Source organism: Phlebotomus argentipes, unplaced genomic scaffold (genome assembly GCF_947086385.1).
Source record: "Phlebotomus argentipes unplaced genomic scaffold, Phlebotomus argentipes genome assembly scaffold_18, whole genome shotgun sequence".
NCBI classification, from domain to species: Eukaryota; Metazoa; Arthropoda; class Insecta; order Diptera; family Psychodidae; genus Phlebotomus; species Phlebotomus argentipes.
The window spans coordinates 17,514,471-17,542,405 of NW_026776177.1; the positions used below are offsets into that span (position 1 = coordinate 17,514,471).

The 27,935-nt window shown below is 43.4% G+C and overlaps 2 protein-coding genes across 3 annotated transcripts in view; one reads left to right on the forward strand and one right to left on the reverse strand.

Moving 5' to 3' along the window:
- Nucleotides 1–426: 426 nt before the first annotated feature.
- Nucleotides 427–1,529, forward strand: LOC132260854 (KRR1 small subunit processome component homolog). The gene has a single exon (XM_059759229.1). The coding sequence runs from the start codon at nucleotides 504–506 to the stop codon at nucleotides 1,527–1,529; it is 1,026 nt and encodes a 341-aa protein (XP_059615212.1). The 5' UTR covers nucleotides 427–503.
- A 6-nt stretch (nucleotides 1,530–1,535) lies between these two features.
- LOC132260853 (polypeptide N-acetylgalactosaminyltransferase 2-like) overlaps nucleotides 1,536–27,935 on the reverse strand; it is an 81,947-nt gene continuing 55,547 nt past the window's right edge. For both annotated transcript variants that reach the window (XM_059759228.1, XM_059759227.1), the window contains exons 3-7: nucleotides 16,173–16,271; nucleotides 10,014–10,081; nucleotides 6,761–7,448; nucleotides 5,509–5,678; nucleotides 1,536–5,440 (exon numbers count right to left, since the gene is read on the reverse strand). In XM_059759228.1, coding sequence (XP_059615211.1) covers nucleotides 5,133–5,440; nucleotides 5,509–5,678; nucleotides 6,761–7,448; nucleotides 10,014–10,081; nucleotides 16,173–16,271 — 1,333 coding nt within the window. In that variant the 3' untranslated portion in view covers nucleotides 1,536–5,132. The remainder of the gene's footprint in view (nucleotides 5,441–5,508; nucleotides 5,679–6,760; nucleotides 7,449–10,013; nucleotides 10,082–16,172; nucleotides 16,272–27,935) is intronic.

Here is a 27,935-nt window from a genome sequence, read left to right on the forward strand (position 1 = left end):
AGCATCAACTGGAAAATGCTTTGAAAATATTTGTGCTTCTTTATCTCTGCACTTGTTTTCACAGTGGTCCAACTAAGGAAACGTTTATTAAGCGATTTTCCCATCTATTAATATGCAAATTGAGTGTTAGATTTAAAAGTACTCTTATCGTGCGATTGTGAAAGATTTCCTCATAATCAGTTGTGGGATCAAAAGCTATCGCAAGATTTCAGCTGGTGTACTAATGGCAAACACATGCAGATAATGTTTGCATTATCAGATTTTTCTAATAAATCATCGTCTCTTATTTGTGCTAATTCATCCAATTTATTTTCAGAATAAAGTTTTTCCGTTACAATTCCCTCCACAGTTATGAACAGAACTGAGATATACGCAGCCCAAATGGTCCTCAGCTAACTTCACTCCGCTTCGCGTGACTGTCAGAAAAGTCAAAACAAAAACACGAGGAAGTGTTGTTCCTGAGGAAATCTCTAATTTCGCACCGTAATTTGTGTCATTTGGCAATGTCAAGTAGTGAGGATGAAGCTCCACCACCCACTGGACCCGTTGAGAATGCGTGGAGTCTCAAAATTCCCGAATTCAAGCCGGAAGACAATCCCAACGGGTTGCTGGAGGAGAGCTACTTTGCCACGCTGTTTCCCAAGTACCGAGAGAAGTATCTCAAAGAGTGTTGGCCTCTGGTGAAGAAGTGCCTGGAGGGGCATCAGATTCGGGCGGAATTGGACTTGATTGAGGGCAGTATGGTGGTGAAAACTACGCGGAAAACATGGGATCCATACATCATCATCAAGGCGCGTGACATGATTCGCTTGCTGGCCAGGAGTGTCCCATTTGAGCAGGCGCAACGCGTGCTGGAGGACGAAGTGGGATGTGATGTGATTCAGATAGGCAAAATCTGTCGGAATCGCGAGAAGCTCGTGAAGAGACGTCAGCGATTGATTGGCCCCAATGGAGCGACGCTTAAGTCTATAGAACTCCTCACCAATTGCTATGTGATGGTTCAGGGGAACACCGTGTCCGCCCTGGGCCCCTACAGAGGTCTGCAGTATGTGCGGGAGATTGTAATTGACACCATGAACAACGTCCATCCGATCTACAATATCAAAGCCCTGATGATTAAGCGCGAACTGGCCAAGGATCCGAAATTAAATGGTGAAGATTGGACGCGATTCCTGCCCAAGTTCCGCAGCAAGAACGTCCAGCGGAAGCAGCCGAAGTCGAAGAAGCCCAAAAAGGAGTACACACCTTTCCCGCCACCGCAGCCTGAGAGCAAGATCGACAAGCAACTGGCGTCCGGAGAGTACTTCCTCAAGGAGGATCAGAAGCGCGCCAAGAAATTGAAGGAGCGCGATGAGAAGCAGAAGGCGGCGGCGAAGAAGCAGGAGGAGAGGCGCAACAAGGACTTCCAGCCGCCGGAAGAGGAGCCAATGGCCAAGAAGAAGAGAGACAAGGCAGAGGAGAACAAAGTGGATGTGAAGAAATTGAAGGAGAAGATCAAGAAGGCAAATAAAAAGAAGGTAAAAGCGTGAATCCTTTTCAATATTCGTATATTTCTTTTATTCAATATCTTACAAAAGTTGTCATCTCGCTATTTTCCCTTCTAATCGTTTTTTTTTGCTCTTTTTCTGCCTTGAAAGATCATAAACATGAGATTATATCCATAATACTTAAAAGTACAGGGAATTAGGCTAATGAAGTATGATTAAATGATAGGAAATTGATTATCTAACGATTCACCTTTCAACATTTGATTTATTGACACGATTGTTTTACAGCATTTAATTGAGTATTTAGCATCACTGCCTCTTTAGTCACGTTTACATTCCTCATCATTGTCTACAAGCATCTTGTCTAACTTTATTTACATCCTAATAATTACTTATATACAATCCTTTCTACTCAACTTCCTGGAAAACACTCTGTGCTAAAAGTGTCGTCATTTTGGATTCGTCGGAAGTGTGCTTTCAACGGCAATCGCATCTTCATCTGGCGATATCTTCACTGTCCGTGTCAACTCTGCCTTTGAGTAGCATTTAATGTCATGTTTGTGGCAGTATTTGAGGCTCTTTTTCCCCAACACTCCGCAGACGCGAGAAAACTGTGTACAATTTGTCCAGGGCGAGGCCGAAGGGTGGGAAAACGCAAGAATAATGAGCGGAGTCAGCTGCCATTCGCCTGCAATCTCTGCAAGATTCTAATATCAAACCCATAAAGTGTGTGTCATTCGTCTAATGATCCTATGAATTTCCCGCGCGGCTGAGAAATACGAGAGAGGGTTCATCCATTACACAAATTTTGTACATTATTGCACTCTCAATCTGTCGGTGGATTCAACGCGGCGTAAATTATCTTGCGCTGCTGCTGCTTCTCGCCCTCCTTTTTTTTCCCTCCAAAGCCACATTTCTCATTTTCTCTCACGAGGTTGTTGAGCTATAAAGTGGAGCGTTTTGTGGGGAATATTTTTCGGTATGGAGCATCTGACGCAGATGGAAGCTCATTGATTTCCTCCTTTTTCACTTGAGTTTTATGGCGCAAAATAGATTGCTCTCAATTTGTCTGCCAATGGAAGGCTATTCCTTCTCCTCTCTTGCATACTTCATCCGATTTTCTAATTTATTAAAAGCCTCGCCTCTTGTGGCGAAAGTAATGATTTTGAATACATTTTCTATCAATTTTTGCTAACAATTCTCAAAAAGAATGACAACAAATGAATGAAATGGAATTATTGATATTTGTTTTTTTATTAGATTCAAGGCGAGGGATAATATAGTCAGAAGTGGTGTACAATTCTGCGGAAATCTTAGGAAGAGGAAGTGTTGAGGTTATGGTCGGAAAAGATGCCCATAGAAAACAGTTTTCAGTTGGGAATATCAGATGGAAACTCAATGAATTTATTTTCATCTTCTCCCAAGTCTTCTCCTTGATCAGATCAATGAAGAATTTACAGAGTGTTAGAGGGTATTTATATGTGATTGGGTGGGGCATATTAGTGGGCGGAGTTAAAATATGGACGCGGATAAAATGTAATAAAGCCAACACGATATTTTTTTTCCTTGTTAGGAATTCATGGAGACACTCTGCATAAAGATAACGAGCCCCGAAATGTTCCCCGGGAAAATGATAAAATTCCTCCTCTTTAGAGGTCATTCAAATTACAGGGACAGTTCCGCCCTCACGGTGGATTTCCCTGAAATGATACGACGAGGGGCAGCAGAATGGAATTTCCGAGACATTCCACGGTTTGTTAATTTGCTCTCAGGAGAAATTCCGGGGGTGTGAGAGATCCATCTCCGAGATGATAAATAAATCCACGAGCTATTTATACAAAAATTCACTCAATTATTTCTTTACATTGACTCGCAGTGTATTTATTGTTATACGTCTTCTCCTTCTGTATTAAGTACAATCCTGCCGCTGGGCTGGGGTCGCTCCGCCGGGGGGACTTTGTGTGACGTGTTTCAGAGGGGGGGGGGGAATGTAGGGACGCCTCTCGTGTGGAAAGTTAATATTCACAATTACAGACAAAGGGGATGACTTTGTGGGGCGCCTCGCAGTGGGTGGTCCAGGGAATTTGTGCTTGGCCGGAGGCACCCTTTCTTGGGGGCACGTTTTTCACCCTGTCGGCCATCGTGTGGCACCCAATAAGAGGGTTAAATGGCCGATTAACACGTTGCTTTCGAGATGATTTCAGGGGATGATGACTCTTGGGGGCATTTTTCTCACCATTCACCCACACATTCCGCAAATCCATGTACACATCCACATAATGCTCTCCAGCCTGTGTTTGCTTATACAATAAATTTCTTCACCTAACATCTCTCCACATGTATAAATGCTATATAGAATCGCTCCACTGGGTGAATTGCGCTATGCCGCCTCATCGTCCATAAATACATATTTATATTAAAATAGAAATGAGAGATAAAAGTGCGGAAGGAGATCCCATCGCGTCCATATAATGCATTTCAATGAGTCTTCACGGAGATTTCAACGGAGGGATGATGTGAAACAATAATTTCAGTATTCTAATACTCAGGATATGAATTTTGCATTTAATGCTCTTCACTGTCTCCTGAGCTTTCGCTCCGTCATCTCTTCGTCGCTGTTCTTATGCTATAGGAAGAATAACTGAATATGAAAATTATATATAGATGTGTGAATTTTATGTACAAAAATTCTCCCTCGCGATTTCATACTTTATATATATATAAGAGAACTAGAAACTTAGCAAATTGACTCACTTGTTCATTTTTTATGAAAGAAAACATATTGCCTTTGCCGAAGGCTGCTTTCGAGGCATTTTTCCACCCTCAAATTTTAATGCTCTTATCATTTTCCAATACCAGCATCACCAATTTTCGTGATTAAGGGTGATTTTATCCACACCGTTGAGCTTTTTCGTTACACTCACGATGAATTGTTGCTTGAAAAATTCATTCTCATGCTCAATTTGAGATTTTTCCTAGTGAAAATTCAGCAAAATACACCCTTAGCCGGAAGCCTGAAGGGTGTTTCAGTAAAGCAGTTGGTAGTTGAGTACTTAGCTTGCGCGTTGTGTAGAATTGCACGGGAAATATTTGGCTTTGTGAGGGATTTTGCAATGTTTCATTCAAAAGATTTCAATAAAATCACGAAAATCATCACTTATGCAGTGAATTTCTCATCGTCATCGTGAAAAGTGTCTGCCTTTGCCGGTCGTGAAGCAGCAAAAATTGTGGAGAAGGTGGAAAAATGATCAAAAATATTGCTTGAAAGAGTGAAAAAGCGCCTCGAATGTCCTTCTGAGCGTCCTGGGGTAACATTCGATATAGTTTTTGTGGTCTTTGATAAAAGAGACAATACAATAAATAAGTCTTATCCTTAACTGGGGGAAATTGTCTATACACTGAGGATGTCCCGAAGTTTGGGAGTAAAGGTGTCTTTGCCTAAGTATCACGGTGCCGAGAAGGGTAGCCGTCCATTTGAATGTGATTTGCTGGAAATGGTTGTGTTGTGGGCACTCGTCAGAACTCGCCTGAGAGACGCCGTCGCAGTCTCTTGGACGCCGGAGCGACGGCCGGGAAGTGCTGGGATTATAATCACAATCGCGACGTGGCCGCGCGGCGTCGCTTGCGGGCGGCCGGAGGCCCCATTCATGACGAGTACTTGGATTGGAAGCGCCAGCGCTGCGACTCCAGGGCAGAGTTGCAGCGCTCCGCCGACACGCCCTTCTCGTGCACGTGACGCGAGTCCAGGCACACATTGATCTTGGAGTGCTGCAGCAGTCCACCGTCTCGCGTCCGCCACACCTGGTTCTCTGAGTCATCACAGAACTTCATCACGACCATCGAGCCGTGCGCGAAATTGACTAGAGTGAGGCAGAGATCGTGATGACGGATCTGACCGCGCTTCGTGATGGACCACTCTTGGTTGCCGCCGCTGTCGTGACACTGATACAGACCTGAAACATCGAGCATTAGCAGGAAGTTGTAGTAATTCTGAGAGCCTCAGCGAAAGCTTTCAACTCACCAACAGTCCCGTCTGTGAGATGACCCATCGTGTCGAGACAGTAAGGACCCTGCCTAAGGCTGCCCAGCGCAGTAGTTTCTGGCACCACGAGTTCCGGATAAACGTTCTCCAGATACCACTTGAACGGCTTGCATTGGAGCTTTCGCCTCAGCTCCATTCGATCATCGATGCTGCAAGCAAAGACGTTAGAAGATTAATCGGCCATCGCTTTCAATATCTATCTCTTCAATCGCGCGCCTCTCAAGCGGGATTTTCCCACACATATACTCGACGGTGGAACTTTTACGCATGGGATTCACGAAATGGTAATTTTTCACACTGCTCTCACATTCACCATCTTTATGGTTTTATGGCCCAACAGTGAGAGATGATTTCCGCACATGATGATAAATATTCTGCCACCAGGGACGTAAAATGTGCAAATCTTTCCTCGTACTCTCACTTGTCAATTAAATTGATAAGGCAAAGGCATCTTTTCATCCAGCACTTTAAGCTTGTCGACGAGGAAATCTCCCACACACACACAAAATACCCAAAACAATCTCCTGAACACTCTTAAACAGCCAGGATATCGATCAGCTTCAGTGATGACTCTTGACTTTTTGTCGCACTTTAATTATTCCATTCCAACACCCAATTGGGCAATTAAAAACCCCACCCTCTGCTGTCACATTGAAATTTCATGCAGTTTAATTGCATTCGTGTGTTTATCGCGGCAACTTTTCTCATTTGCGCGCTGGGCTTACAAGAATTTACCGCGCCGAAGAACCTTTCGCGCGGAAATTAAATTTCACGTCCTGCGCGGGTAAAAAAGCCACCCTGGTGGCAATTAATATTTTGTGGGCATTGTTTGATTGGCGTGTGGGCTAAATTTCATCCTCACTTTCGCAGTCAATTGTCGAGGAAAATAGCCAGGCAAAGCGGGAAACAATTAATTGGGTGGCCGTTGAAGTAAGTAATAAAAGTCAACTTTATGGTGATCGTCACGCCGAGAGAATTCTGAGTCGCCCACGGAAGAGATTTTTCCATTTCTGAAAAAATCTCAGGGGGTTTGTAAGTAAGGAATACTGACACAATAATATATCAAAACTATTGTGGAGAGTTTAAGGTGAAACAATCTTGCAATCTGACTAATTTATGTGTTGTTGATTCCCTCATTTAAACATGCAAAATATTCTAGTGATTCGCCTTTTGGAAACCCCGAAAATTCCCCGCTAATTTGCTTTTCTTTTACGACCCTTCGCGAACTTACTTGCCAAAGGCGATATTCTTCGCCAGAGGTACTGAAGCGTAGTAGTACTGCTTGTAGTCATCCATCCACACTTCGGCCGCCCGGCGAGTGTTCCGCGCAAAGACATTTCCACTGCCTCCGGGAAAGGTGTACGGATGCCTCTTGCGGAAGACATGACCCACGCGACTGCACGGGATGATCTCAAGGCTGCCGCCGCACTGCCACACCCTGAAGCTGATCTCCAGGTTCTCGCCACCCCACACGTCCATCTTCGTGTCGTACTTCCCGAGGCGCTCGAAGTAGGTCTTGTCAATCACGAAGAGACCGCCCGCGATCATGGGTGTTCGGATGGCCTCGGTGGGGTCCTTCAGGCGAGCCTGGCGCTCGTTGGGATTCAGGTATTCCCACTTGAACACGAGATTCCAGTCGAAACCCCCTCGGAGGTCCGCAGAGGCGCCAATGTACTGGAACGTGTCCATGCTGATAACGTCTATCACTGGACAGACCACCCTCGAGGGATCCTCCGCCACCCTCTCCAGCAGGGGCTCCAGCCAGTTCTCGTTGCACTCACAGTGACTGTCCAGGAAGGTGAGAACATTGGCCACCGCCGCATCTGCTCCTCGCACGCGGGATCTGACCAGACCCTCGCGCTTCTCATTGCGAATCACTCGAACCTTGTTGATCTTGGCCAGCTCGAGGCCGTCTTCGGCTGGAAAGACAAGAAAAAGTGGGTGAATTTCCACAAACGGTACGTGTTTGATTAATCTCATTTGATCCATCGCCCCGAAGGACAACCACAGCCAGAGTCCCGTCATTCCAGCCACGGGGGAGTTCACCTGAGAGATTAAACTGAAGCACCTCTCAGGCAGAAAAGGGGAAGATCAATCATCGTGTCGTTCCTAATGGAAGTGACACCGATAGGAATCAGTCTCAACCGGGACTCGAGGGGAGAAAATGTATGTTTTCCAGAGAATTCGAATATATATACCTCAAACTTCAAGTTATGCCAAGTATTAGTCTTTCTCCTCTTTCACGTTATCCGCGCCTTTTTCTCGACCTCCTTTTCAGTGGGTGGCATAATTATTTCGCATAAAAAATCGTTTCTGCTTTATCTCCGCTGTCGCATGTGACTCTTGGGAAAGCGCAGAGGGAAATTCGCTAAAGGCTTTCCTCCTCGCCGATTTCACAGGGAAAATTTCAAGAACCATCTTAAAAAGTGGGGTTTTTATATTGCACCGAAAATGCGGAAATCAATCCCTAATGTGCCATAATATTTGAAATATTCAAAAGCCCTCCGACTAAGCTCACTGATTCGCTTCATAATTGCCTCCAATCCCTGAATATGCTCTTGACAGGATTAACAATGGATGTGGTGGCTTAAATAAATAATTTCCATAAATAGTAGATCAGTCCGGGTCTCTGAATGATGTGAAAATAACCTGTGAAAGTTTCGTGTGAAAGAGAAAAGTTGCTCTGTCATAAATTGCGAGAGGTCGTGCGGGTGGTTTGGGGGTGGGATTATCGCAGAATCCTTTTTCACACTCTCACCCTAATTTTTCACAAATGTTATCTGGGCGGTTGGTGTGACAGGCCAGCGGAGGATGCGGGATGAGTTGAACTTCCCGCCTGCGGTCGAGAAGCGCGCGTGAAACGAATGAGATCCGCAAATTTCCCAATGATATGCGTGTGCCACGAAAGCGTTTAAATTCGGAATGGAGTCGAGACCCATTTCGGGGTACGGGCCCGTGATTGAGAGATTGATTCCAAAGTCAACCGAGTGTGATGAGGTTTTTCTATGTCACTGACATTTTATACACCCATATAGACGTCGCTCCTTTCTGCCACTCTGCACATTTGATTGGCATCTCAAATGGGTGCGAGTCGGCAAGATGCTAAATTATTTTGCCGTGCGAGGGGTTGAAATATGACATTATGAGATTTCTAATTTAACTCCAGCCAGACACACTTCTCAGGTGCTCAAAGGGTAGAATAATTACAAGGTGGAGATAATATGGTGAGAAGTGGTGTACAGAGATCATAAGAAGTTTCGAAGTTTTCCTAATGTTGCAATATTTTATTCACAACTTTGATTTTCTGTTCATTATTCTACTCGCAGAAATCTACTCTTATCCTAGTCAGACTTTGGCCATATTATTTCCCCCTTGAGTAATTATTTGAGAGAGAGGAAATCACATTTCTCGGAATATGTATTCAATTTTAAATCAATTTCCGATGGAGTTTATTAATACTAAATTATGCTATTTCAAAGTCTACTAATAATGCGCCTCTGAAGCTACTTGTTAGCCCCGAAAGCCCACCCCTAATCCGCCATTTCCAACAGGTAATTGTTGGATTTTCAGGAGTATCCCGTCACGCAATAATCTTTGTGTTTTGAGAGTGAACATGCCATTTTGCAAAGTGCTTTGATGTTTTCCATGGAATACTAAATGAGATTTTCGAGAGAAGCGGAGTGTGAGATGTACCTGAGAGCCTGAATAATTGGCATTGGCGCTGATGCGTGACAACATTTCGGCGGACACCAAAATAGCCTCCCGGAATGCCGTGCTGAGCATCCGGGGCCATTTTCAGGCAATGTCGCCTATACAGTTGAATTAGCCCACAAACCGCGTGCCTTTTTATCGCCCTGCCTGCGATTCTGGGGCTAGAGCGAGTATATGCAAAGGGGCGCCCCCGCCTTGAGACTCCCCAGCCGCCATGTAAATTTACGAGGGTACACCATTTTAATTAAAGAGGATATAAGAGTGTTTTAATTTGTTTATACAAACTTTTATTATTAAATTTGAAAGTGAAATGGAAATTTTGAAACTCCATGAACCAGCAACATATTAGGGACGACACCATCTCGCCCCGGAGACCGGAATTCTCTCATCTCGGGTGATTATCATTTTTAGAGGTGAGGAAAAAGGATCCTCGGTCGCATCGTTAAGAGGCGCACACCAAGGCAGAAAATGTGGTGCGCTCTAAGCTGGGGCAAATTTCGGCGCGACAGCTGTCCAGAAGGGTTGTGACATGGTGAGAAAATGTTGCACCACATTTCAATACATATTATAATATGATAAAATGGGGGTCAATGCTGAAATGAAGGGCGCTCTGCGTGAAGTAATAAAATCATAATCTTCCTTCGGGTCCATTTTTCAGGGCGCGCTTTCCACTTGAGTGCCAAGGAGGCTTTCGCCTCAGAGCCGCAAAATCGCGTGGCGGAAGAAATTCATTGAGGAGGGTAAATGAGGTAGAAGAAGAAGCGGATACTTACGATGATCGCTGAAGTCATCAACCAAAATTATCTCTTTGATCAAATGCTCTGGACTGCGGTTGAGTACGCTGCAAAGAAAAGAAAAACAGATATAGAGTGTTGTGTGTGGGTGTGAGGTTGGCGAGGAAAAAAAGGGAGTCATAAGAAAAATTACTCTCTCTAAACTTTCTCCCTTTCTTGCCTCCTTTTCACGCTAACGCTGGTGGGAACGTGACCTCATTGAAGGCATTTTACACTTTTTCGCCTTCACTCAGGACAATTGGAATGCTTTTGCCGGTCTGTGTGTTTTGGGGATGGGGAGATGTGTTGGGGTGGGCTTTGAGGTGATTCTCTGTGGGGGATATTAGAGGATTTCATTGAGACTTTCATCAAAAGCCACGAGCTTTCGTGAAGATTACTGTGAGATTAGGCGTGATTCGGTGATTTGGTGGCAAAAGCCCGGAAGAACACACAACTCTGGCCCATTGATTGCTGAATGATTGTCCCCCCAAGTCCTTCGTCGCCCGGGAAGTTGGAAAAAATTAACGAAGATTGTGCCATCCGAGGGAGATAGCTAAAGTACACTACGCACAGCTATTAAAGTGCGTAAGTGTCGTGACATAAACACCACATGGGAGGGCAAAGAACGCCGAAAGTGACGGAGTTTGCAGCCATGAGCACCCCAACCCGCGCCAAGGGACCAAGATGTGGCGCTTAAAAGTTCCACTGGCATTAGGAGCAGCGTCGTTTGTGAAATCTTTTAAATTTATATTTTCGCAAAATGACAAAATAAAGTGTGGCGCGGTGGGTTTTGAGAGTGTTGGGATCTTCCACTCGCGATTCCGAGGCAAGGGTGCCCGAACCAGGACTTCCCATCCCCCTTGTCGTCCAACAAACTTATGTGCGCCCCAAAAGACAAACAGCAAAATGATAACGAGGTGGCTCTGGCGCTTCCAAACTACCCCCAATGCGAGAGAGGGAGAAGGAGAGGAAAATAAGGTGCGAAAAGAAGTGTATTTTCTGTGCGGGAGAAAAGCAACTTGGCAGAGGAAGTTTCTTCCAGCTGTAATTAGTTCACTGGCCGTTGCTTTTGCACATTGATTTTCCCGAAAATATCAATATCCCGAATTCGTCCATGCTGTAAATTGGCCTTAAAGGTGCGACAAAGTGTACAGGAATGGTATGCAAAATGTGGCAAAAAGTACTTTAAACATTCATAACTCAGTTGCAAAGTGAACCAATAAAATATGTAGGTGATATATTTAATTAATTTCCAACTTTTTCACCATTATTGGCAAGTTCAACAAAAAGAGCATTCATGAAAAATTCTGGGGTAAATGAGCGTAATGTAAATTATTTAACTGGCGATAATTTTTACAGGTCGTAAAACGAATTTATTATTGATAAAATTTTGCAGGGAAATTAATTGCATATATAATGAGAAAATTATGCGCACAAGTTACACACATATTGCGTCATATCATTTCCTTATAAAGGTCTTGTGACAATTACCTTGTAATACAACTTTGGCGGAGAATAAATTGATTTCGCGGGGCACAATTTGTAACATATTGAAACCTCTTGTAATCCCCTAAAATTCAGTGGGGCAAAAGATGAGTTGCGGAACCGCGGTGGGTGAGTAAATTGTTAATTTTGTGAATTAAAGAGCCTGTGATATATGAGAGTTAATTAACTTGGCTGCGCGAAAGTGGATGGTGAAAGTTGAAAATTTACTTTCTTGCGGAGATACCCACCCTCTGCCATCCCCCAAAGGGTCTGCGTGTGGCTGCCTCAGGATGAGTTATCGATATTTACTTGAGCTGTATTTGTGCGTTCGACAGTCACCTTTTCCCTGTCAATATTTGCACGATAATCCAGTGATGAATTAGAAACTTTTTTCCAGCTATTTGTGCGCTCAATTAATTTCTCAGCGCGCGGGGAATTTTACCACTGGGGGGTTGGGGGTGGGTTTCTGGCTCCGGTGGGTGTGCTTGAGCCAGTGACAAGCGGAGGCTCGAGTTGCGGGGCAGTTGAGAAAAGGAGTGAAGGCGCTGTAATGACAAGAGTGGGCGAATGAGGCATCCCCACGATGGTATCCACTCGCTCCATTTGCTATTTGCCGTTTTGTTATGTAAATAAATGGGCGAACGTTTTGGGGTGATGTTGGGGGAGTTGAGCGCCACAAGTCAGAGCAACATCAGAGCCGTGGTGTGGCTACTTTGGTTTTGCCGAGAACCCCATTTAATGTGCTACTCCCCATTATCCCTGTGCAGCTCCACTTTCTAAAACCTACACTGAACGTGTGTTTATGCGGAATTGGAGTGAATTTATCTGGGCCGGAGGAGCAACATATGAATAGACGTCTCCCCAGTTGCGGCCCCGACGACGAGCTAATCGACAAGCACTCGGGGAATTGGGGGATGTTGGGTGGCTGTTTGTGCGACCAGCCAGGCGGAACTCCACGGACATTTCATATGGCAAGAGTCAGTTGACCCCAGCGATCGTCTATCAGTCCCCAGGCTTAATTAGCGTACTCGTTTGTCGCGATAATTAATGTCTCATTCATTTGGCGATGCTCCGCAGAGAAACTCTTTCATACAAATCGCTTGGCAGTCCTGGCAACTATTGCGGACACTCCCCGTGGTGTGGTGGCAAAAATGCAGCTCCCCCGGGGGTGAGAACCCTTGCCAGGGAATACAAAGTGACAGTGGCAAAGACCGTATTGCGAATGAGGAATACATCACACACACACACACACAATGGGACTTCGGGGTGTTGGATAATTAAATCGGCGAATTTGTGTAATTGTTTATCTAGTTTCTTGTTTGTCGATTGAATTGTTAAACAGCATGAGGACTTTGGGGTTCTTGAATCATCAATTTACATACCATATACTTCCCCATGCCACCCTTTCATTCAATTACCCTAATGCTTTTACTTGTGCCTCAACTTTCAAAGCATTGAGAAGCGTCAGAGAGCCTGTTTGACTCGAGGAATTCCGTTGCAAGACTCTAAATTTGCATTGTAACGATGTCTTTTGACAAAGAGAAAAAAGTGTTAAAACTCCTCAAAGAAATTTAATATGCAACTCTACAAAACTTTCGGCATGATGAGAAGTTCTCGAAAACTAATCTGCGTGGAATTAGAAAACCTCCAAGAAGAAAATTGCCGAGACATTGTGGGCTTTGAAGTTGAAGGAATAGCTTCACGTACAACAAAAAGGTCTGTGGACTCTCTTGAATTAGCTTTTAGAAAACTATTCTCCGTATGGAGGTGAGGCGGAGCACCCAGGAAGAGTCCTTTTATATGTAATACTCTCAAACATATCCTCAAGTTACTTGTTGGCAGATTGCAAATTCTCAGGAGTTGTCGATTTTTTTTCCCCACCCAACCCCATCTCATGCACTGTGTGTTTGTACATGAAGCGAAAGGAAAACTATTTTACATGTTTCCACCCTCTCGATTCTGCCTCTCTGCCTTTTTTGCTTCCCTCCTGGAGGGCTGGCAAAAGAAAGTTTTGCTGGGGGAAGAAAATTAGGTACACTTTCTTTGAATTCAACCATCTCAAACATGACAGGCGAATCGAAAAGTCCCTCACCATGTGAACTGTGTTCGATGGTTTGGGGGTGGTTGAAAATTCATAAATTCGATTATTAAACACTTTGTCTCCAGCACTCTCGCATTTAATTCAATTGTCTGGTGAGACGAAGAGGAAATGAGGATCTCTCCCAGGAGCAGTGTCAAGGGATAGCTGATGCCAAACTGGATTAAATCCACACAAAAGCAATGCAATTCGCATGGAGTCCACATGGGATATCTCACAGTGGCAATATTGCTTGATAGGAGTAAACAATTTGTGGCACTTTACACATTATTAATACATTGGATGAGCACTCTTCCTTATTTCCCACTGGAAGACATTGGAAATTGGAGGTTTCATTCCCTGACATTTCAGTTTGTGTATCATCTTCAAGATAATTGCTATGGCTGACGGAGAGAGCTTTCTATTCGATTGAAATGCCAAATCTTCTCCACACTGGATTTCCTTCAGATTTTGAATGAATATAGAAAATTCTTTGCTTTAAACAAACTGCAATAATTTGCCGTTGTGCAGCACTTCAATTGTGGTTTGTGTGCATCTGAAAGGTTGCTGGTGATGCAAGAGCAATGCAAATTTCCCTCTGTGGCTCTTGAATCTCCACGGAGCCTTGAACGGGGCGCTAGACACAAGATAAACTTATCAATCCCGGAGAGGGAAAGTTTTCAAATTTTCACAAGCAGAGAAATTATTCGTTAGTCTTTAGATATGAGAGCCTCACACCGCGCGCGCCTGGAAGATGAGACTCTATGCCGGGAAGCAATTTGAAGTTTTTATATGATTTCACCTCACACCGAATTGCTAGGGTGAAATAACAGCCGGAGAAAGCGCGAAAGTGCGCCTCACCACCCAAGATTTTACATCAACTATCGCAATTACGAGTTAATTTAACTTGTTCAATTACCACTTGAGCCTGGGAGCTGTTTGCGTATATGCAGCCGTAATAGCGTATAAACTGTAGCTTGCTATTTGTACTGGCTGAATTTTCCACTGCAAAGCTTCAAACTTTATGCAAGAATAGGCGAGTTGGCAGGGAACACATGAGAAGTGTTGCGAGGATGAGGTGGAAAGGTCAACAAAGGCGATTCCTATACATAAAACTTTTTGCCCCAGAAAGCTTCCCTTGTCATGTCCGCTGAGAAATCACGCTCTTTTTCAGGTGGGATGAAGCTCACACCCTCCATCGAATGATCATCTCTCTTTTCCTGGTACACAAAGGCGCCATGAACACTTTGCTCTGGCACTACAGCTCATCACGGCACATGAAGAAGCCGTGAAATATTAGTTTAGTGTTAATTAACTTCATGTTTTGCCCAAGACGAGGGTTCGAGAGGGTGCGCAAAAAACGGGGTGGACGGAATAAATTCACCAACAAGCAATTCAACCACGGAAAATTTTCAATCAAATTTCTCGCATGATCAAATATTTACCTTTCCTTTTCAATGACTTTCCTCTCGGAGACGTCTCATGGGGCTAAATTGGCCCCAAAGGTGAATTTCTTTACGCCCATTTAACATTTAGCATTGCTCTCCCCGCCCATAAGAGGCCATCATCCCCTACAAGGACCCGCTCCGAAATGGACAAGAATAGCTAGGAAAAAAAAACACCCCCATCATTCCCATAAATTCCATTAATTTGCATAGGAATATCCTTGGCCACTTTCTTCGTCAAGTAATCTCACGGATTCTCTTTTCAGGGTTCGTCTCCATTGCATGGAAAAAATAGGAAAAGAACGGATGGTGAATTAAATGAGAAACACTTGACTTTCATTCGCTGAAGCGTTCTGGTATAAAAGAAAAGTTTGTAATCAGTTTTAAGTCGCTCTCTGGTGTTTTTCCAACCCCTCGCCCTCAATATACACTCACCCTTCCACTGTCAGCCACGCGGAGGGCAAAAAGCTCACTATTGAGATGCACAAACTATGCATACAAGCGAACTTTTTGTGGCCGTTCCACCCTCACGCCCATGCACAAATGACCTCACCGGGGAATTTATTTTCATATTTATGGCTTTTAATCATGGCTCTTGCATCCTGCCTTCTAATGTGGGCCCAATTAAGCACCATGCAAACCCTCTCGGCCGCTTGATGAGCCTCATGCCGTAGGCGGGAAAATGCCATCGATTTTAATTAACAATCTCCCAGCTCTCTTGTCCAATTAAGTTCACTCCGATGTCACTAGATTGGTTCTGGGTTTTCATCAAGCGGAATTAAGATATCTCCCACATAAAAGACTAACTGCATTTTCAGCGGAAGAGTCTGTGTGGCTTACTGATTGATGTTGATTATTGAATAGCCTAGTCAGCTGGAAAGTCAATTATTGCGAGTATTGAATTAATCAGCAATCTCGAATCATAGTCACGTTTGATAGTGTTCATGTCTGAGAAGATGAGGATGTTTGCAAAATAATTTAATTCTCAACCACTTAAGGCGTCTAATGAATTTTGCATGGTGGTAATATTGATTGCATCTTTTAGCTAACGTGTGTCGGCGTGCAACTAATTCATCTGCTACATCAAGTGTTTATACAAATCCCACCATAATTCCTGGAGGAGTGTCAGAGAGTAAGAAACAAATAAATTACCTGACTATTGTGCGCAGGAGCGTTGATCTTGCTTCGTTGTGGAACGTAATAATTACACTCGTGGCTGGAAGATCGCGTTTCCACTTTTTCTTCCGACACCTGCAAAAGTTGACAAAGTTGCAATATTAAATTTAAATATCACCTTTTATCGCCCCACCTTGAATATGTGAATTCCTGCGCCGGAGTGTCGCACCGAGGGTGGGTGGAATTTTATTGTGGAGCAGGTAAAATTTTTGGCTCTCCACCCGCCGGGCGAAAGTGGGTCGGCGGGTGGGTTTTGGTAAGAAAACTTCTCATATGCCCTCATCTATCGTGGAAATCACACGGAGCAGTGCATATGGAGGGTGACTGGGTGGTTGGCTGGGAAGTTGAGAAGTCAAGAGACGAGAGTGAAGGTGTGAACAGCTCTTGGAGGGAAAAGTGTGCGCAAAAACACACGTGAGCTTTCGTGGAGGTTTTCCGCCCCCACAGCAAACACTCTCCCGGATGAGACTTTCGAGCTGATCTCGACACCCCTGAGGTAGAGTTTTCCTTTCTTTGTCCCGAATAAACGATTAAATTTTCAATCAGAGTCGAGCACGCGAATATATTCATGCTCAAGTGCACAGAAATAGTGAAAGCGCTGAGCTTTCATGTGAGCTTTCCGCGGTTTGCATGAGAGGCAATTCGGTGGGATTAGCAGGCGAGGAATTATCCTGCATTTCAGGATTTCATCACATGGAGATTTACCTTATTTTTCGATTCAGCATGAATTATATCTCTCATGTTCGCATGCAAACTGCTAACTCTATTGCCATGACCATGAGTGGCAGGGATAACTCATTTTCGGCCTATCGCCTGCCCGGGCAGAGCAGGTGAGGCGCATATGCACAGAGCCAGTCACTCGCATGAGGATATTGGACATTAATTTGACTACATTTTCGAGACAAAGCTTACCACGAAATTCTCACCAAACCTCTGGTTCTGGCATGCGCTCGATTAACAAGCAAAGTGGCATTAAATTAAGAGACGACTGCAGAAAGAGAAGATATGGTAACAACAGTCAAAAGCAGAGTAGTTAAAGTACAAATGTTCCAACAAGGGAGTGATATTATGGTCAAAAGTGGTGTACAGCTCATTATTTCTACTTATTGCTAAAATTGCGCATTTGCAGTCAGTAATGAAATTGTAAGTTAGATTTTAGTTAGATTTCCGTTAGTTTCCAGTTGATATCCTGGACATAAAACCATAATCAAATATATCATTTGCATAACTTCTCTGATTTTGGCCTCATTCGTCATTTTCACTCAAATACTTGTTCTGAGACTCTTGAGAAGTGTTAATGATTTTTCATGCGAATTATGGAAGTGTTTGGAAGAAGTAGTGTACAGATTTTGGACATTATCTCCCCCTTGTGTTGGAAAATTGTACAGTATTGTCTATGTATTCAAGTTCCATTTGTTACAACGCTTGTTTGATTGAAGGATTTCTCAAAAGTTCAAGTTAGCCATTGGATTTATCATCTTTGCGGACAACTTGAAAAACTCCCACTTGCATAATTCTGTTTGCACTGCGTCATAACATAAAGCAAAGCACTCCAGTGAAGAGCTTTCGGTCAAAATGACTTTTTTGCCTCAGTCCAAAACTAACAATCCAAAATTTCAGCATTTCAAACAACTTTCGCTCTCCATGCTTTTTGCCCTAGATCAATGATTTTCGACAGACTCGCTCACACTCAACGCAAAGAGCTGAACCGAGTGACTCTGCACAGTTCATATGCAGAGTTTTGAGGTCATTGAAAAACAGTTTCGAGCTCACATGTGGGTTAATGTGAAACATCTTCAGATTGAATATTTATACAAACAAGCAATTTGATCACACTTTCGCTCTCGATGGAATTCACGTGCGAGAGACGATCTCTGATTTGTCGGAGCGTCAATGTGTCTAGTCTGAGGAGTTTCGATGAGGCACAACTGGTTGCATAACTCGGCAGGCGGTGAGCCTCAAATAACTTAGAGAATGGATGAAGAATTGTGTGTCATCTGAGTGTTTTCCTTCCCAATAAATTCTCGCGAGCTTGTTGATTTTGCCGACGACCTACCATAACACTCCACTCGCTTTTGGCTCAAGCGTGGCGCTCTTTGTGGTGGCGACGAATTCATTTTGAGCACTTGCCAGAGTGGAAATTACCATATTCATGTATTTGCTCAGACCAGTCCTGATCTTGTGCTGTGCAGCGTTAATTTGGTCCTTGGAACCGGATTCACGAGCTCTGCGGAAATTGCATTATGCAAGAGGCAAAGGGAGGGGCGAAAAAGCGCCTTTTAGTGGTGCCAAGAGGACTATTTGAGGAGTATTTTAGGAAGCAATTTGGAAGATCGATGGCAATCAGAGGCATCAAATCAATAATGTATCAGTGTACACTCACAACCAATTACGGCCTCAAATGTTGCCCATGCAACACCTAAAGTGATTTGTTCACCACCGATACAAATGCGAACGGCACACAAGTTTGCATCAGCACAAGTCGTTAAGTATTGATAACAAACCACATACTCGAGATGTTTAATAAATGTTGTGTCTCATTTGCCCGGAGCAAAGCTCATAGAGCGGAAAAAGTGCCAAGGAAATTTATTTGTCATCTTAGCGTGCATTATAGTTGTTACTTGTGCCATTAAAGCGGATAATATTTGCTGAGAAGAGCATTTTAATGGCAAATGGGACAAGTTAACTTGTGAAACATTTCTTTCGCATCCCTCTCACGTAATTGTTTCGGAATATTGTTATTTTTCTGTGCTTCTCACACAGAAAGACCCTCACTGCAAATGAGCATCAAGAACTACTTCGAAAAGTTACCCCATTTGTGATCACTCGCATGCATGAAGCTTTTACCGGGTGGAATAAAAATGTACTTCAACAAAGTACTGACGGAGAAAAGCATTATATCGAAGACGGTTTTAAGAGTTGCAAATAGCAATGATTGTAAGGAATATTGTCGATACCGCAAATGGTATCAAACTCTCAAACACTTTAAGAGGACTCTGACGATATTTTAATTGATCAGGCAATTTGAAGTCACAAAAATTTCCCCGAATTCCTTGTTGACACACGCACTGCGTGATTTGCTGAGGAAGCTCAACAGAAGCCACATGCACATTAGTAATTCATTGGGAATTGTGCTGTGCTGTGGCCTTGTTCAGGAAATGCAATAAATCCCGCCCAATAATTCCATCAACCTTTCGTCCTGAGAGTGCACAAAAATTCATGGGGCCTCGTAAAAGGCAGACGCCAAGTGCCCTGACCCTAAAATGATTATCCCGGTGAGGAGAATTCGGTAAACGGGCGAAGCTTATGGGAGGTGGTAAAAAAGCTCTGGCCATAGTTTTTGATGGCTTCATCCATGAGTGGTTGCCCTGTTTAGACGCATCTCTGATGCGTGTCGAATCGATTCACTGTCATTAGGACAACGCCATTGAGAGGCAAAGTGGATTTGCGTGCCAAAGACTGGGCTGGAAAAGTCGGGGTGAAAGGCATCAATGAATCTCTCCCCCCGAAAGCTTTCCGTCCTGGAAAATGGTGAATCGATACGGTTTCAATTTCGTCTCTTTACGGGATTTTCTCACATGGTCGGGGGATGGCGGGGGAGGCTTTGGGGGGGGGGGGGAGGGGAAAGGGGCATGATTATGATTAAATTATTTTATTTTCAGGCAATTCGGCAAGATTGAATTTTGGCCCAGACACATCCGGAGCCCCTTTTTTCCGGTCCTCTCCTGAGCACCAGGGAAATCCCGTCTATTCTATTTTCAACACATTTACACATATGCAAAATTGAAAGCAATTGCGATGGGAAGCCGCTCTTTGTTTTGCCGGAGGAAGCTACTAAATATATCTCTGTCTCTTGTCGGAGGGATGGTACATGAATTTTGCGAGGATTTGAATCCACACAGCAATTTATATAGTGTGAGATCCGAATGAAATGCCAAGCTTATTTTTATCGCTCCTCCTATAACACAGGCACTGCCAGAAGAAAGAATATAAGGCGAATGGAAAAGAATAAACACTCCATATTATCCAGCAGCTGCCAAATCATGAGACCCAGATCTCGATTTTCCCATCTTGTTGACAATTCGCCCATTTACTCAGCATACAACTCCTCGTTTCGCCTCTCCATCCAACCCAACAATAGACTAATTGCAATTTTCGTCATATTTGCCTCACATACGCGCTCACTTCTTCTTCTTCCGACGAAATCAGCTTAGCGACGACTGGCTTTTGTGTGATTTTGTCACGCACCAAAACCGTGAAGACAGACGGTAATCATCGTCCCACGACTCGAGACAAAACATATTTCGTACACGGATTTAAAGAAAAAAAAACATAGGAGATTTCTTTACTTGCCAAAATACATATTTTGTCAGCGCTGTTCACTGACCTCGAAATATTTTACACTGACATCAATGAGAAAATGATTGTGTGGTTAGCATTTAGAGTTGAGTGGACAATTAATGGTTTCGTGAGAGTCTGAATAGAGAGTAATTGTGCATAATGCAATAACTTGGCTTTAGATACAAACATAGTCGTCAAAATCACATAACAAATGAAGTACTTGTTTTGAGAACATCATTAATGGGATGGTTTGATTTAAAATCGTGTCTGTAATGCTGATACGAATCAATTATCTTGAGTCTCTGCACGTCTAATTATCTGGTTCCACCAACGCATGACTCCCGGAAAGACTCTCCTTCCCGATGGCGGGTCATATTTCAAACTTACAACTCCTTTTTCATACACTCTTGTTTAGAAATAAATTCAAGTCCTGAGAAGTGAGATGGAAAAATCTCTTGTTCTAATCAAGTGGCATCCATTAAGTGATGAAGGACAAAAGAGGAAGATTAATGAATGCTTCCTCTGAGTACGCAGTGCCACTTCCCTCGGTGCAGTGTTATATTTCATGGACAGAGAGCTGTCTAGTTTGCCGAAGGGACTCAAGTGGTCCCGCATTTTCATTGCTCTCTCATCGCATCCGCCAATAAAGTGTGGACAAATGATGGATCTCCAGAGTGGTTTGCCAATTTATTAGTGTGGCGATCGCCGTCACTATTGGCATGTTCTCGCTTTTCACGCCGCGCGTCCCCGGAGTGTTCACCCACCATTCCATGTATCGCTCGTGCATGTGCGAATTGGCTGCAATATTGAAAAGATGAAGAGTCTATGAGGAGCGGCGGAGCACATTTAATGGTGACACGCTGCACTCCAGCCTTCGCCCACGCTTCATGCAACTGATGATTGCGCTCGATGACAAAGTTTAGTGCCAGAAACTTCACTCCATCATCGTCTTCGACGTCCCGGCCCATTCTCAGGGAGGCGAAGAACAAAGTGCGGCAAGCGTGGCGGAGCAGTGAAAGATTAATTCTCAATGGGATGTGACATCGCATGACGCAATGGTGCGGGTGAGCTGGTCTCCGGGATCCGGGTGAGCAACCACGCTCCTCAGCACGAAATGCGCGACACACCGGCAGAAACTCAATAAGATTTCTCAGAGTGTTCAATTTCATCTCACCATGGTTTCAATCTGTGGGCGATATATGTATAATAAAGCCCGCCGGAATGAGCTTCCGAGGCTCAACTTTCCACTCAACACCGTCAGAGACAAGTTAAGCCTTCTCGAATGTGAGAGAAACTGCGAATGTTCGTATGATATTGCTTGACACTCTGCAAATCCACCCATGGATTTGAACACTGGCGGAGGCAGTTCTACCCTTTCTCATGGCTTAAAAAGCCTCTCCTTTACTATAAATCCAATAATATGCAATAATTGGAAAACTTTCGAGGGACATTATTGGGGGACAAAACAACCCTGAACCCATGACTTCCCTAAAGACACCAACAATTTATTTTCCCTCTTGAGAAATACAAGATTGAACTTTTCCAATCACACATTTTTCCTTTTCTATTTTCGAGGCTCTGTTCTACTTTTTTTTCTGTAACTTGTATCATTTATTAAAAAGGATTTGTATTGGGTCAAACAATTTTAACGCCCAAACGTGCGTTTAGTTGCGACTGAGAGAACATAATTTAGAAAGGAGAATTCCGTGAAAAAAAACCACTTGACTAGCCGTAATAATCTCTCTGTTTGCAAATCCCTCGCAAGAACACTTCAGAAAGACTAATTGGAGGATAGACAATCGAGTGATTGGAAAACACTGGAAAGCTTCGAGTGTGTCACTTTTTCCACCCTTTGCAGAAATATACATAAATTCATGTCGTGAAGCAAAAGCGAGAAGGCGGTGAGATGTGGAAAAACAAGGGGACAGAAAAATTTAATAAAACCACCAATTGAATCCCAATTTATGTGGTTTTGAGGGGTGTTTGAGAATGTGGAGTAAAAACAGAAATCTGAAGTGATTCCGCAGTTGTTTGCTCTTGATATGAGAAACGTGTTTGAGAGATTGAATTCAGCGGCAGAAGAGACGTTATAAGCCACTCATCTCCGTCAGGAAATCGCATGTGATGTGTGCACATTCATGGCGGTTTTTCCGCAAAAGCTAGATCGCGATGCTTTTGTAGCTGAAAAGGGTGGAAAAATTTTACCTGCCCCCGATTTATGCCACATTTGAATATTCATGACGGCAGTTCGACTTTGAAATGCAATCTCGACGCTATGTAACAGTTGCCAGGAATCCAGAGAATTCATGGTCGGGGATTTTCACTGGTCAGACAAGAGGGATTTTTGCATGTGGAGCACGTCCGCCAGTGCTGTGGTTGAAGGTACTATCTCAAATGGCTCTTTAATTAAAAGGAGATCTACTTGAGAGAAAGGTCGAGGAACACCGAAGAAAAATCGCACACTTTCTCTTCTACGTAATTAAATATTCAAATAATCCACCCAGTCATTCGAATAAGATTACAACCATGCGGCTTTTCTCGGTGTCTCTGTTGTCTTTCCCCAAACAAAAGGGGCTGCTAGGCTATATATTTTATTTCACAAGAAAATCCACATTCCCAGGTATTTATTCTACAGACGGTACAATTTTAATCACAGTGCAAAAGGTGGGCACAAGGGGTTGATCGCTACTATGTTTCTGTGATCGAGGGTTTTAAATTTTGATGTTTATTCCTAATTCATTTTGAACATTTAACATTCCTCAGTTTGAGTGGAAATTGATCAAATTAACCGTGCCAGAAAGTTTGTGTAAAATATGTTGCGCAAGTGGATGAAAGTTACTCCCAAATTGAGCCTGCCTTGCCGTTTGAAATGCTGCAATTGAGCTCCCCTGAACACGGTTCATCCGATCGAACTTATGGCCTGTCGCCTCCGCAGTATTCACAGTAGAAGTTGAATATTTTTTCCACCACACTGGACGCTGTGCACTGAAAGTTCTGCCAGTGTGTTCATGACTTCTGGTCTAGTGAAAGCATTCCATGTGGAATGTTGTACACAATGTCGCTGTGTAACTGCAAAATGACTAAAACGTGATCAGAAGTTGTAATTTCTGTATCTAAATCCATGAGTTTATTCCATTCTATTTTATTTGCTCTTGTAAGTAAGTAGCTCTATATCTTCCATTTTGCCGTTTGTCTGTCCCTTTTGGGGAATTTATATGACTCTCACACCCAACCTGGATGGGGAGCACGCGTCCTCACCCACGCAGAGTCCGTCGCACAGCTTTTCTCTGCTGGTCTGCGAAAGAATGGGCGGCAAGACGAGCCAACTCACCGGTGAACACAATTCACCGTCTTTTGGGAGGGTGGTTGATGCACATAAATAAATTCATGAGGTGGATGTGAGACAACCTAATTATATGTTTAAAGATTTTCCCACAATTTATATCCTCAATATTGCAATCTTCCCCGCAACCGACGTCTCAGCGACCCTCAGTTGAGGGTCTTCTGCATTTAAAAGAATTCACCATGCGTCTTCCCGCCACGCTCTAAAATATTTCTTTTATTATATCCCACCCCCGACGGCACGGCAATAAAATTCACCACTCCCCAAGCTGGAAGGACAGAAAAAAACAGTAAACATTTTATTGCGACATACTTGAGTTTTGGGGGGGCTCGGAAACAACTAATGAAAATTCAAAAGATAAATGTTATGCACTCAATTTTATGTGCAAAAGAATTTGTCATAAACAAGAGAATGTATTTAATGAAGGAATAAATCTCTGAGGTATTTGAGTAAATTGAAATTGTATTCTTTCAATTGTGTGGGACGAATTCCACTTTTCGCTGAATATTTAATCCGAGGGGATGCCATTGGGGGTTTAATGTTCTGCACAAAACCATGAAAATTTAGGAGCTGAAAGTGGCCCTATTAGCATTTAATTAGACGCTGTCTTTCTCTCTGATGGAACAAGAGCAATTCTTTTTCTCGCTCTTCTCTCGCGAGACATCATTGACCTCAGCGAGAGATGCCATTTGTCATCGCTCTCAAATTTCACCCCCGGAATAAAAGGCAAAAAGACTAGTAAAGTTTCATCGCGGTCATAAATTCTTCCACGAGCTGCAAAACAATTGCCATATCCGCTGCTGAAACAAGTAAAATTGTTCAATAAGGATGACATATTCTGGGGTTGTCTCTCAAAGTCTCACTTCTGCTCCTCTGCTCTAAGGGATTATTGATGAGGGAGAGAAATTGGCAAGAAGCACTAACAATTTGATCCTCCGTGTATGCAAAAAGCAGAAAGAATTTGCCGACAGAGAGCTTCTTCCCCACTTAACTGCCGAAAGCCAGAGCAATATTGAATCAAGTCTGGCCGGCATCAATAAAAGTAACTGCATTATAGGGATAAGATACCCTGTCTCTCAGTACATGTACACTCTCGCCTGAATTTATTGGTAAGAAACTAGTCGAGTGAAAATTCACTGTGAAACTATTTATTTTATTTGACTTCTTCTCCCCCATGAGCTGCATGTGTCCCGCTGTATTTCTCGTTTGGCATTAGTTTTTTGCAATATCCTCGGGGTCTTTTTTCTGCCTCCAACTTGTACTCTATCTGTCTTGTCGCTTTGCCATGTCTTTTTGTGGCCCATCTTTTGGGTGGAAAATTGCAAGAAGTTGTGTGTTCCACCCTATTTTGGTTCCTCAAGCACTTGCCATACATGCACATACATACATCTCCGCCAGTGTCTGCCCGAAACGTTGTTGTTTACAATTTGACAATAAAGCCCCAGAAGAAGTACATGGAGTCGAACACTGTCTTCCCGCATGTACATGTAATTGAATACCGTCGCGGAATAAATCTCGTTCATCCCCCAAGTGCCGGGGTGAAAATGTGGAGGTGACAGAAGCCAGTGAGACTATTCGGGAGCCAAAGGCTCCATCGAGGCATGTGGATTCTGAATTATGTGTCAAATCACAGATTAGCCGCACTGAGCTTTGGCAATTTCTAAGACTCCCTCTTCAATCCTTCAATGGATTCCAGAATTGATATGAGCTTACTGCTGAGGGTGTCGCCACGGCAGAGCTTTCGACTCACACGCCCACAGTGTGCAAATACCCGAAGAGGATTTCTGTGGTGCTCTGCGGAACACAGGAGATATTGGCAGTCACAGGAGAAAGCCAATAATATCGTAAATTTCATTCCAATCCAACTCGTGGAGGAAGAATGCGGGGCCACTGTGCTGGCGCTCGGCTCCCGTGCCAGGAGGCGAATTCATTAAACTATTTCAAGGCAAGTGCAACCTTTCAACCGTTTAATGGATTCAATTTACCGCGTATATGCACAACAATGCCGTGAAAGCACTTCACACATACAATATCTATAAACATTCCCCCGCCGCCCCCTTGGCGCCGCCCAGCATCCACAGTTTTTGCATCCACTCCTCGGCCACCATGTGCTCAAAATGTTGGTCAGTTCAGCAGAAGAGCGACGCGATGTCCATTAGAGCGGAAAGTGGGCGCCGTGTTGAGCATCAGCAAGCCAGCGAGAGACTGCATCAAATTCTATAATCAGTAAATAACCCACATTTTCCGTGTCGATTTGCCTCTTTGATGCTCCGCCACCCGCGCCGCCGGCGTCGTCAGCCAGCAACATGCACGCTATCGTCACTTCCACCTCGCCTCTTTTTTGTCTCTCCCTTTCAATCGACAACAAGAGACACACAGCCGTGAATGGCTTGATGATCACGTTTATGAATATATCGACAATGGCATTACACAAGCAATCGAGTTTCGCTGCAGCCACACATTCGCCCCATCCGAAAGCTCCCAGCGCCTCTGTCGCCAGCATGGAAGACGAAGTGGAGGAGCGCAGCTCGTGTGGTCGTTCAATTTGCGGATTTAATGTGGGTTTGAGGATTTAAATAGCAAATGCGAATACTCAGTACATGAGATTCGCACTCTTCACTCCGTTCCATCCCTTAATGCAAAGTGCAAGAGTTGGATCAACACACTCATCTGCGATACAAGTTGGGGAACTCGACATATTCAGATAGTGATGCTTCATTTCAATCTACTTTAAGCTGAGCTACTCCTGCTGTTTCCCTCGCGAACGTGTAAAGTGGGCTTTAGTGAGGTATTCATTAAGAAAAACCCACTGAGCTTCGTCCATTGTCTCCTTTAACGATCAATTACATATATTATACATAGCATAAAATGCATGGAAATGTTTTTTAACTTCATTATGCATTGTTTGTCTGGGATAACTGCAAGGGGAAGATAATATGCCATAAATTTGTACACCATTTCAGACACTTTTGAACGTCTTAAAAGACTTTTTCCGTCGCTTTTTAGACTCCTTCAACTGTTTCGCACACTTATTTCTGACTTATCACAATCTAAACTGGGTTTTCCGACTTAGGAAATTTAATGTCTTTAAATTCTTAGATATAAGAATGTCCCGAGATTTAAATTTTGTCTTTGGAAAATATAAAATGAAATTTAGATCAAATTTTAAGGTTTTTAATCCGACTTCTAAAGGTCATAACCTAGAAAAATAATAAAATTGATTTTTCAAAGTAAGATAATTTAGAAAATGCCTCAATTTCTTGAAATAGAGGCTTTTGCAATGCAAAATTTCTCTAAAACTGTAACTTCCCTAAAGCTTCTGGCCATAATATCAGCCCCTTGGATAATTATTACATTTTTAACCAAGTTCTTAGTTTGTGCCATAAACATATTTTAGTTTTAGCTTGAATTTCAGCACAATAATGTCACCAAAGCCAAAGAAAGTTCGCGGCAAATCACTTGAAAGAAGTGGAATTGACAGTTTTTGCCCAGAGGAAAAAAGTCCAACACTTTGTCTACACGTGTAGAGAATGTGCACAAGAGCATAAAAGTGTCTCGGAGAGTGTAAAATGCATTTGCCTTTGATTTAATAAAATTGCACTAGCACGAGAATTCTTCTTTGGCAATTTCCGCTCTGCACATAATTTTTCGTGCCGGAAAGTCTTCCACCTCATTTTTAATGAATTTTTCAGTCCCACACTGTGATGTTGGCGAAAGAGGGCTCTGTTGTGGTTGTGTATTGTTCCCCCTTCGACACTTTCTGCCAGCTCTGCTGCCGCCATGGAAAATGCATTGGGTGAGAGATGGAGTTGAATGCTCACCACCCACTGAATGGTGGCCAAAAATACATTTCACAGCGATTATATCACATCTCAGAGCAGTCATTATTTGATCGTCTAGCACTGGCAGATGGCAAATGCCTCAGATATTTGCAATCATTTTCCATTTGCATCCGCACACCGTTCCACACTCATAATGCATGAAGATATGCTCAGCACAAGTCTTCTAATGTTGTCTCTGGGGAATCACTATCTAACGATACCGAGCGGTACATA

Bases quoted from the DNA above. Each gene is read 5' to 3' on its own strand.
- LOC132260854 (XM_059759229.1), top strand. From the start codon at position 504: ATGTCAAGTAGTGAGGATGAAGCTCCACCACCCACTGGACCCGTTGAG.